The 12,217-nt window shown below is 44.4% G+C and overlaps 1 protein-coding gene across 1 annotated transcript; it reads left to right on the forward strand.

Annotated features, from left to right (window-relative positions):
• Nucleotides 1-10,072: 10,072 nt before the first annotated feature.
• On the forward strand, nt 10,073-11,650 carry LOC141164082 (E3 ubiquitin/ISG15 ligase TRIM25-like). The gene has a single exon (XM_073649239.1). It carries the CDS (start codon nt 10,073-10,075, stop codon nt 11,648-11,650), a length of 1,578 nt encoding a protein of 525 aa, XP_073505340.1.
• Nucleotides 11,651-12,217: the final 567 nt, after the last annotated feature.

Consider the following 12,217-nt stretch of genomic DNA (forward strand, 5'->3'; position numbering starts at 1 on the left):
CACATGTGTGGATTAAAGATCTCTTTTGCCAGCCTTTTCTGACTATTTAAGACCCTCCCCAAACTTGTGAACAGCACTCAGACATGGTCAACATGGGAAAGACAAAGGAGCATTCCAAGGCCATCAGAGACAAGATCGTGGAGGGTCACAAGGCTGGCAAGGGGTACAAAACCCTTTCCAAGGAGTTGGGCCTACCTGTCTCCACTGTTGGGAGCATCATCCGTAAGTGGAAGGCTTATGGAACTACTGTTAGCCTTCCACGGCCAGGACAGCCTTTGAAAGTGTCCTCCCGTGCCGAGGCCAGGCTTGTCCGAAGAGTCAAGGCTAACCCAAGGACAACAAGGAAGGAGCTCCGGGAAGATCTCATGGCAGTGGGGACATTGGTTTCAGTCAATACCATAAGTAACGTACTCCACCGCAATGGTCTCCGTTCCAGACGAGCCCGTAAGATACCTTTACTTTCAAAGCGTCATGTGAAGGCTCGTCTACAGTTTGCTCATGATCACTTGGAGGACTCTGAGACAGACTGGTTCAAGGTTCTATGGTCTGATGAGACCAAGATCGAGATCTTTGGTGCCAACCACACACGTGACGTTTGGAGACTGGATGGCACTGCATACGACCCCAAGAATACCATCCCTACAGTCAAGCATGGTGGTGGCAGCATCATGCTGTGGGGCTGTTTCTCAGCCAAGGGGCCTGGCCATCTGGTCCGCATCCATGGGAAGATGGATAGCACGGCCTACCTGGAGATTTTGGCCAAGAACCTCCGCTCCTCCATCAAGGATCTTAAGATGGGTCGTAATTTCATCTTCCAACAAGACAACGACCCAAAGCACACAGCCAAGAAAACCAAGGCCTGGTTCAAGAGGGAAAAAGTCAAGGTGTTGGAGTGGCCTAGTCAGTCTCCTGACCTTAACCCAATTGAAAACTTGTGGAAGGAGCTCAAGAATAAAGTCCACATGAGACACCCAAAGAACCTAGATAACTTGGAGAAGATCTGCATGGAGGAGTGGGCCAAGATAACTCCACAGACCTGTGCCGGCCTGATCAGGTCTTATAAAAGACGATTATTAGCTGTAATTGCAAACAAGGGTTATTCCACAAAATATTAAACATAGGGGTTGTATAATAATTGACCCACACTTTTATGTTTAAAATTTAATAAAATTCAACTGAGCAACATAACTTTTTGGTTTGTAAGATTTATGCTTCTGTTCATAAAACCTACTCCCGTTTGCAGTTTGAAGGCTCTAACTTATTTGCATCTTATCAAACCAGCTAAATCTGCAGGGGGTTGAATACTACTTGTAGGCACTGTATGTGCAGGATCCTGCAGACATATTACTGGATGTAAACACGGCTGATAATAATCTCCTTATATCAGACGACCAGAAAACTGCGACCTGAACAGAAAAATCACAGGATCGTCCAGAAACAGCAGAGAGATTCCAGAATAACATTCTAGTCATAAGTGGCAGGAAATTTACCTCAGGACGACATTACTGGGGTTTATACAGAGGACTTTTTGTATCACTGAATACTGAGAATTACATGACAGTAAAGAGATCCCGTTACCTCACCAGATCTCCAGTGATAGAGTCAGGATATGTCTGGATTATGAGACCGGGTGTAACGGGTCTGGGAGGCGGAACCTCTGAGCTACTATACAAGGGGGCGGTCCTTGTAAGGGAGCGGGTGGCGACCAGGGAAGACGGGCAGGCAGTCACAGCAGGTGACCGGGACAGTCTCTGAGTGAACGGGCAGGAGGTCACGGCAAGTGACCGGGGCAGTCTCTGGATGAACGGGCAGGAGATCACGGCAAGTGACCGGGGCAGTCTCTGGATGAATGGGCAGGAGGTCACGGCAAGTGACCGGGGCAGTCTCTGGATGAACGGGCTGGAGGTCACGGCAAGTGACCGGGGCAGTCTCTGGGTAAAGGGTAGGTACGACCTGTGATGGCAGAGCCTCCAGGTAGGCTAGCAGGCAGATGGTTGATGTGTGCTCCCAGGTGAGCAAGCGAGAGTCTCTGGACTGGCAGGTGGTCACAGCACGTGACGGCGGAGCCTCCAGGTAGGCTAGCAGGCAGGTAACAGGTGTGCGCTCCCAGGTGAGCGGGCAGGAGTCTCTGGACAGGCAGGTGGTCACAGCAAGTGATGGCAGAGCCTCCAGGTAGGCTAGCAGGCAGGTAACAGGTGTGCGCTCCCAGGTGAGCGGGCAGGAGTCTCTGGACAGGCAGGTGGTCACAGCAAGTGATGGCAGAGCCTCCAGGTAGGCTAGCAGGCAGGTAGCTGATGTGCGCTCCCAGGTGAGCGGGCAAGCTGGTCCATAGACAGACTGACAGGAGTTGGAGGGCAGACCGTCGGACCTCAGGCAAGCAGGCAGGTAAGTAGAATATCAGGCAGGAATCAGACAGCAAACTGGCAGGAATCTGGCAACGGGACCTGAGGGCTGAAGCAGAGTGGTGAACAGTGCAACAACATTGCTCGGGCACCTCCATTTTGGAGGAGGTGCCTTATATATGGTGAAGTCCTCCGGCCATTGGCCGGGGACTCCTTAGGACGGTGCGCGCGGCCCCTTTAAGAGGGAGGGAGAGCGCGCGCGTGCCCTAAGCACAGTGGCCGGGAAGGAGCGCGCGCTGCCAGCAGAGCGGGAGGAGGACGCCGGGCACGGAGCAGAGAGGTGAGGGGAACAGCGTCCCTGCCTAGCAGAGGGCAGGGACGCCGGCGCTACACCGGGCAGCTGTCCTTTTATGAGCTGTGTGACCCCATCAGACACTTACACACCTTCACTGCCGCCTTCACCGAGCCCCTTCATGCTATAATTTATGTATATGATGGTTGTATAAGGATGCGTGCCCACGTTGCGTATTACAAGTGTATATGCTGCGCTCAAAAATCCGCAGCATGTTTATTAATTTTGCGTTTCCGCATGCGGATGGTACCCAAGTCTGGAGGAGAGGAGACTGTCATCCAGACCTGGGTACCAAAGAACCTGTAAAAAAAAGAATAAAATAAAGTTTATACTTATCTTCTGATGTCTTCCCGGTGTTTTCCCGCCGTTGCGAGGTGTGTGAAGGACCTGCCACGTCATTGAGTCATGTGACCCATCACATGACTCAATGACGTCACCGCAGGTCCTGTACACAACAGCGGGAGCCGCTCAAGACTCCGGACGGGGCCGAGAATGCATCGGAAAGTGAGTATAAACTTTATTTTTTTATTTTTTACCATTCTGATTCTTTTTTTTTTAACTATTACTTGGTCACACTATATAAATCCATGCCGGTTGCCGGTTGCCGGTTGCATGGATTTATATAGTCTGAACAAGTTGTCAAGCACTTTTCCAAGTGATACTTAAATCACTTGGAGAAGTGCTTGATAACCCGCATGCGGAAATGCATGTGAAGAACGCTTCACATCCGCATGTCCCTGGCAGGAAAACTGCATGTAAAATCCGCATGCGATTTTCCCGCCAGGGAGAAGCGTAAAAAATATACTTCAGGTCCGCAACGTGGGCACATAGCCTAAAGATATCAGGGAGGAGCAGCTGTGAGGAAACATCATCCTACAATCTACCCGGTGACTGGTGACATAACAGGGAGTAGAATCTGATTGGTGGAGCATTCAGCCAGTGGGGGGATCTACAGACGCTTCTCATTTGTTTTAGTCTTGGATTTGTCCTGTACAGAGAGCTGTGGTTGGATCTTCCAGCAGAACATGACAGAAGTTTTCTTTAGAGAATTTTCAAGGTATTAAATTCCCCATTATCTGCAAATTAAGTTGATAAACTTCTAAATTAAAAACTTCTGACCATTGTTACTAAAAACATCAGGAACGTAAATTGCATAAAAAACAAAGGCATGAGATTGATTGTGTCCAGGTGTATTCATGCGTCACCGACATCAGGATTCCTGCGGCAATCAGTGCAGCACAATATCTCACTGTAGGGCCGTGGCCCCACGATCAGTATAAGGCCGCGGCCCCACGATCAGTATTCAGTCAGTATTTTTTCTCAGGAGTGGGTGATAAATGCAGAATTGGTGACTTGTTTCTATTCTACCTTTCCTCTGATTGTTCCTCACCTGGTTTTGGCTCCCACTCCTGAGAGAAAATGGATACCTGTGCAAGTATTGCTGCAGTAGGAAGATGCCACACGACCACCTGCGAAACTGCGGCAATGGATTCCCGTCGTGACCTGCAGTGATTTTGCACTAGTTTTGTGGAAATGCCGCCTCTGTGTAATTTTGGTTCCGCTCTGCCCCACAACATACACAAACTGCAACCTCATTCAGATGTCGGTTTATCACGAACATGTTCCATCTGTGATGTTCATGGATAGAACATGTACCCGTTACACTCTATGGGGCTGTTCACATAGCTATGGTTTTTTTTGAAAACCATATGTCTGCACAAAAAATCAATTAGACGTCCATTTTTTATCTTTGTCATGGATGAAAATTACCCATATGTACAAATCTGTGGACTCAAGAAAATCAGATCTGAATACAAAACAACTACAACTATTCCCTGATGTGCTGGACCTTTAGCTCTGGAGTCCTCTATCCCGCGCACCTGCCTGTTATTAGGATTCTGCACAGGTAATCTGTGGTGCGGAGAGGACTCCATTCTGCCTTTTGGCTGCTGTATTCTCCTTTCCTTCCATTTCAGGTTTTACCTATTAGAAGCTTTATTACATATAAAACAAAGCTACACCTACAATGTGATACCTCCTGAGGAAGCTGCTGAGGGTGGTGATACGCGGTGAGTTGTTTGGTCCTTGGCTTCAGATAGAGTTGGTTAGCTTTTCTCTTTTGCTTATGTGCTGATGTTACTATTCTTTATACTGGGTATTTTTTTTTTTTTTAATTTCTCTACCATGCATGGGTTCTCTGTTTTGTCCAATATCTTTCTAGGGTGTTTTTTTTCCTCTTATTTTATCACAATTCTTTTTAAGGCTATGTTCACATGCTACTTTTTATATCTGCATCCAAAAACTGCTCTCTTGGAAGAAAAAAAAAAAAAAAATTATATATATTTTTCCACTAAATAAATTTGATCAATTTGCCCCAAAAATATTTTGTTTCACATATGTCTTAGTGGTGGCTTAACATCTTCTTGTGATGTCCAGTCTTTTATGGTGGAAGGAAAGATGAACTTTGGGATCGTGAAAAATGCAGGGAAAAAACAAACAAAAACACTTTAATTAATTTATTTTATTTTTTTTCCCTTAAGTGTTTTTTTTTTTTTTTTTTTTTTTTTTTTTTTTTTTTTTTTTTTTTGTGGGGGGGGAGACACAATTACAAATGTAACAGCGGGGGGAGTTGACTTGGTCTGGAATAGTTTACCCAACACACCAGCGGTGCATTTTGTAGGGTGGGCACCATTTACTTCACACGTTGGTGGCCATTGGAGTTGGTCAGGCATTGCTCAGTTTCATACTTTGGTCAATGTTTAGGTTTACACACCACTAAATGAAATTTAATTTTTCACTAAAAAAAGCAGCAAATACTGATGTCTTTTGCGCTTACTTATTGCTGTTTATGGGTTAAAAAAAACCCTGTGCTGAAAGTGACATGCTGCAGCTTTCCAATTCAGTCAGGAAAAAGTACATGAGCTTTCTGAAACCTCATAGCTCGTGCAGGTACTTTAAAAAGCAGCTTTTAATTTGCACAACAAAAAGCAACAAAAAATGCAATGTGTGAACATAGCCTAAGCTCTAAAACATCATATTTATTACACTTCAATCCTTCAAATATGTTTTGAATTTTTATTGCATTATCATTATTGGTAGGGGGGTAGGTATTTCATTTTTGTGCACCAACTGTATCTCTACCCATTATTCTGACTTGAGGACTTGGTCCATTCTTGCTTGTTCTCTTGGGCTTAGATATATTATCGTAAAGACCTTTTAGTGTCTTTTACCTGCTGCTACATTATTTTATATAATAGATGCGTAGCTTTCCATTTGCATATACTTTGAAGTTTTCCATAAATTCACGGACACTTCCTCCTGTAGTTGGGACCTGGACCAGACTGGGGAGGGGTGGAAGTACAGTGATGGCAAAAAAGAAATAAAAATCTTTACAAGTTCAATGAAACCACAATCTTAACATTCAAGTGTCTTATTGTGGGTATTTACATTTTACTAAGCCACTATTGCTATTAGACAGACTTTATCTCCTCCATTGTATACACTTTTAAGTAGTTAAATCATGACGTGGATTTTGCATGTAAATTTTTCTTTTTTTGCCGACACGATATTTAGTAACAGACAATGTAAATGTTATAGTTTCAGCTTATTTATCTTTTTTATTTTTTTTATTATCTGGGTGTTGGGATTAATAATACCCACATTTTGATCTGCTGCCTTTTCTGTTTGCCTTGGGTTATGTTCACATGAACTAATCTTTGTGGACCAGTTGCAGACATGACTGGCCCAATGTGCTACTGTGTGCTCATCCACATGGACTATAAAACTATGATCCGCCGAATATACATGCATTAGTCTTGTCCATAAAGCAAATCTGAGTAACCAATGCTGACTTCCCCCCCTGATCTGTGGAAACAGGCGATGTGCTAGTGCACATGAGCTGATCATGTTGTTGGTATATAGTACCTTGCACACATGGACAGAAAACAAGTTCATGTGAACATAGCCTTGGGTCTCATTCAGACATCCTTTTTATGTGTAAGTGTAACATCCGGGCATTTCAGACCTAACATGTAACTGACAGTGATGAGCGCAAGCACTCGTTACTTGTTTGCCTATGGTGCTCGGGTATGCAGAGTATCGCAGGTGTAAGAGTCCCCAAGGCTGCATGTTTCGTGGCTGTTAAGACAGCCACAAACCAAGCAGGGATTGCCTGACAAACAGCCACGACACATGCGGATGTTGGGACTCGAACACCCGTGATACGAGTTGTTATGGAGACCCTCTTTGTTTTAAGGAGAACTTTGGAATAGACGGCAAAGGGTCTTCACACTGCCAGTGAGATTCAAATTAAGATCCTTCATCGATGAAGGAAGAGAGACAGAATACATGTGACATGCATTGTCAGCAGGTAGAGTCTTCCCCGTGTGGCAGCAAAGACTCGCCATATTTATTAACTAGCCAGAACAGAACTTCATTGTTACAGAAAACTGAAATAGACTTATTAGTAACAATTTTCCCTTGGCTCAGCGTAAACCTTCTTGTCAAGGACTTTACAGGAAACAAGTATCTTAGTCCGACATTCCACAATGTAAAATTAGAAAACACTCAAGCAGACTTCAGACATGGCAAAAATCTAAATTGTTTTTATCTAAACTAATCATGATATCTAGATATTAACCCCTTAACAACATCTGACGTACTAATACGCGTCTGTGCCCTGGGACTTAAGAGCCAGACCCGTATTAGTACGTCATGGCGATCGCGCGCGCGCACACAGGCTGTGCGGGCGCGATCGCCGCCGGGTGTCAGCTGATTGTCACAGCTGACACCCGATACTATGTGCAGGGAGCGGTCCTGCACCGCTCTCAGCACATTAACCCCTGCGATGCTGCGATCGAAGTCGATCGCAGCATTGCGGTGGGAAGGGGAGGTGATCGCAGATACTCACCTCCTCTTCCGGCTTCCAGCGCTGTCTCACGCGGCTTCCCGGGTGTTGCCATGACGACCCGATGTCGTCATGACAACATCCGGGTCACCAGACAAGCAGGAAGATTGTTTGGACATGCGCAGTGCATCTCCAAGCAATCTTCTCCCTGTCCAGCGCTGACAGCCTGCATGGCACAGGGATGGTGCTGCATTCCTGTGCCATGCAGGCGATCAGAGAAAAAAAAAGTGAAAGTCCCATAGTGGGACAAAGTAATAAAGCATATAAACTTTCAGAAAGTGAAAAAAAAAATTAAAAAAAATTGCAAAAATATAAAAAAAAATAATCCACCAAAAATATAATGTACCCATCAATAAATATTATTATAAAAAAAAAAAAAACAATAAAAGTACACATTTGGTATCGCCGCGTCTGAAACAACCTGACCTATAAAACTGTCCCACTAGTTAACCCCTTCAATGAACACGGTAAAAAAACAAACAAAAAAAAAAACGAAGCAAAAAACAATGCTTTATCACCATACTGCCAAACAAAAAATGGAATAACACGCGATCAAAAAGACAAATATAAATAAAAATGATACCGCTGAAAACGTCATCTCATCCCGCAAAAAACAAGCCGACATACAGCTCCATCAGCCGAAAAATAAAAAAGTTATAGCTCTCAGAATAAAGCTAAGCTAAAAATAATTTTTTCTATAAAATTGCTTTTATGTAAAAGTGCAAAACATAGAAAAACAATATAAATGTGGTACCGCTGTAAACGTACTGACCCGAAGAATAAAGCTGCCTCCTCAATTTTACCACACGCGGAACAGAATTTAAAAAAAAAACAAAAAAACAATTCCTGAACTGTTGGTTTTTGTTTATTCTGCCTCCCAAAAATCGGAATAGAAAGCGATCAAGAAATGTCACGTGCCTGAAAATGGCACCAATAACAACGTCAAGTCATCCCGCAAAACAACGAGCCGTCACATGACTGTCTGCCAAAATCTGGAAAAATTATAGCTCTCAAAATATGGCGATGCAAAAACTAGATTTTACAAAAAATGCGTCTTTTAGTGTGTGACAGCTGTCAGTCATAAAAACCCCATATGATTCTGGCATTGCTGTAATCACACCGACCCGAAAAATAAAGTCGTCTAATCGCTTATACCGCACTAGGAACGGCGTCAAAAATAAACTCTCGGGTTAGGGCTGGGTTTGGGGTTTGGGTTGTGATGGGGTTGGGATTTTTTTCAAAAGTAAGAAAAAAAGATGACGATATGGCGACTAGTGTTGAGCGCAAGTGCTCGCTACTTGAGTTTGCATCGGTTGCTCGGGTATGCATTGAGTATCGTGGGTATTTGAGTGACATGCTCGAGTCTCTGCCCCATATGCTTCGCGGCCAAAAAAACTTTACGGGGATTGCCTGCCATGCACGAGCGATCCCCGCATGTTTTTTTTTTTTGGGTGTCTAATAACCGTGAAACATGCGGAGCAGGGACTCGAGCAGGTCACTCGAGCACACTCTGTACATGGTGCATACCTGAGTACCCGATGCAAACTCAAGTAGCGAGCACTTGCGCTCAAGACTAATGACAACTTATTCAATATGATGACCTAATGTTATCAAATTCTGTGTCGTACCTCTAGGTTCAAAATGTTCACTATACACCTTAATAAAATCCTTGAGGGGTATAGTTTCCAAAATGGGGACACTTGTGGGGGAGCTCCACTGTTTAGGCACATCAGGAGCTCTCCAAACGCGACATGGTGTCCACTAACAAATTGAATGGAAAATCGGCTCAAATTGTTAGCGGATGCCATGTTGCGTTTGGAGAGGCCCTGTGTGCCCAAACATTGGAGCTCCCCAAAGTGACCCCATTTTGGAAACTAGACCCCCCAAGGCACCTATCTAGATGCATAGTGAGCACTTGGAACCCCCAGGTGCTTCACAAATTGATTCATAAAAATGAAAGAAATGAAGAAATTTTACCACTATCATGAAGTACAATATGTCACGAAAAAACAATCTCAGAATCAGGGGGATCCGTTGAAGAGTAATTACCTCATAAAGTGACAGTGGTCAGAATTGTAAAAATTGGCCTTGTCATTAACGTGCAAACCACCCTCGGGGCTTAAGGGGTTAAAATAACCACAACAGAGACTATGCATACCTAAGCACCATAGGCAAACTCTAGTAAAGAGCACTTGCGCTCATCACTGGTAACTATATAATCTCTGGTTTTTAAATAAAGTAATGAGAAAATCAATGATGGTAAAAAAGGAGACCGACAATCTGAAGATTAGTCTGTTTTTAACAAATCCGAAAGAAATGGACGTCTGAGTAGTAGATTTCCTCTTGCATGGTTGATTTTATTATATATTTTTTTTTTTTACATGGTGTTTTATAGCAACCTCCTAAACTGAGATCACACCCATTGTTCTCTGATCCTTACAAACTTTGTACCTTTTCTTCCTTCTGTCAGCGATGGCATCTGCAGGTCCCGAAAAGGAGCTGAAATGTTCCCTGTGTCTCCATCTGTATACAGATCCCGTAGTCCTGAGATGTGGACACAACTTCTGCCAGATCTGTATCTATCAGGTCCTGATTACACAGGACAGGTCTGGAGTTTATTTCTGCCCTGAATGTAGAGAAGAGTTTCAGGAGCGTCCATCACTGGTGAGGAACATAACTCTGTGTAATGTAGTGAAGAACTTCTGGTCTAATCGTGGGGAAGATGCCTCAATCCCCTGCACGTACTGTGTGGACCCTCCTGCACCTGCTGTTAGATCCTGTCTACACTGTGAGGCTTCTCTGTGTGCTAATCACCTGAGGGTTCACAGCAAAAGACCAGAACACATCCTCGCTGATCCCAGCACTTCCCTGCAGACCAAGAAATGCTCTGCCCATAAGGAGCTCCTGAAGTATTACTGCACTGAGGACGCTGCTTGTATCTGTGTGTCCTGCAGTCTGATTGGAGAACATCAGGGACATAAAGTGGAGCTTCTAGACGAAGCCTTTGGGAAAAAGAAGGAGAAGTTGAGAAACGTTCTGCAGAAACTGATTACAAACAGAATTAAAACTCAGGGAAGAGTCGAGAATCTGGAGGAGCGCAGGAGGAAACTTCAAGATCAAGCATCTCGAGAAGCTGAGAAAGCCACTGCCTTGTTGATGTACATCAGGAGATGTTTGGACGACCTGGAGAAGGGGGTCCTGCGTGACCTCTCCAGGCGGGAAGAACGGTTGTCACAGTCATTGTCTGATGTGATCCAGAATCTAGAAACAAAGAAGGACGAGCTGTCCAGGAAGATGAGACACATTGGGGAGCTGTGTAACATGACTGATCCACTGACTGTCTTACAGGAACCGGACACAGGTGAGTTGTGTGATCCTGAGGAGGAGGGAGGTGAAGAGGACACAGGAGGACGTGATGAAGATGATTGGGGCGCAGAGATAATCTCGCACATATCACAAACCTTATCTGATATAATAAGAGGTGTATGTGTGGCCTATGTGACGTATGCACAGACTCCTGTAGACATATTACTGGATGTAAACACGGCTGGAAATAATCTCCGTATCTCAGACGACCTGAAAACTGCGACCTGCACAAAAATTCGACAGAATCGTCCAGAAACCGCAGAGAGATTCCGGTATAATCGGGTGATGAGCAGGAGGGGATTTACCTCCGGACGACATTACTGGGATGTGGAGATCAGTAAGTCGGGTTTGTGGAGTGTGGGGATGTGTTACCCCAGTATAGACAGGAGGGGGCAGAAGTCATACATTGGAGATAATAACAAGTCCTGGGGTTTAGGTGGAGGGTCGGGTCCTGATATTCCATATTCAGTGATGCATGACAGTAAAGTGATCCTGTTACCTCACCAGATCTCCAGTGATGGAGTCAGGATATGTCTGGATTATGAGGCCGGGCAGCTGTCCTTTTATGCGCTGTGTGACCCCATCAGACACTTACACACCTTCACTGCCGCCTTCACCGAGCCCCTTCATGCTGTGTTATATGTTCGTAATGGTTTTATAAATATATCAGGGAGCAGCAGATAGAAGAATGATCGGGGACTTATCTGCACTACATGAATCTATAAAGTCACTTGAGGTTGAAATATAGATGCTAAAATGCAGCCGCGTTAAATGTCCTCTGGATTAAATACAAGTTTCAAACACCCAAACAAAAAAAACAATATTATACAGTACAGACCAAAAGTTTGGACACACCTCATTTATAGCTTTTTCTGTATTTTCTACTATGAAAATTGTACATTCACACTGAAGGCATCAAAACTATGAATTACCACATGTGGAATTATATACTTAACAAAAGTGTGAAACAACTGAAAATATGTCTTATATTCTAGGTTCTTCAAAGTAGCCACCTTTTGCTTTGATGACTGCTTTGCACAATCTTTGCATTCTCTTGATGAGCTTCAATAGGTAGGCAACGGAAATGGTCTTCCAACAATCTTGAAGGAGTTCCCAGAGATGCTTAGCACTTGTTGGCCCTTTTGCCTTCACTCTGCGGTCCAGCTCACCCCAAACCATCTCGATTGGGTTCAGGTCTGGTGACAGTGGAGGCCAGGTCATCTGGCGTAGCCCCCCATCACTCTCCTTCTT

This window comes from Phyllobates terribilis, unplaced genomic scaffold (genome assembly GCF_046119375.1).
Source record: "Phyllobates terribilis strain yellow unplaced genomic scaffold, ASM4611937v1 Scaffold_10__3_contigs__length_209671492, whole genome shotgun sequence".
Classification (NCBI taxonomy): domain Eukaryota; kingdom Metazoa; phylum Chordata; class Amphibia; order Anura; family Dendrobatidae; genus Phyllobates; species Phyllobates terribilis.

What these genes read in the sequence shown, in the direction of transcription:
- LOC141164082 (XM_073649239.1), top strand. Translation starts at nt 10,073, where the DNA reads ATGGCATCTGCAGGTCCCGAAAAGGAGCTGAAATGTTCCCTGTGTCTC.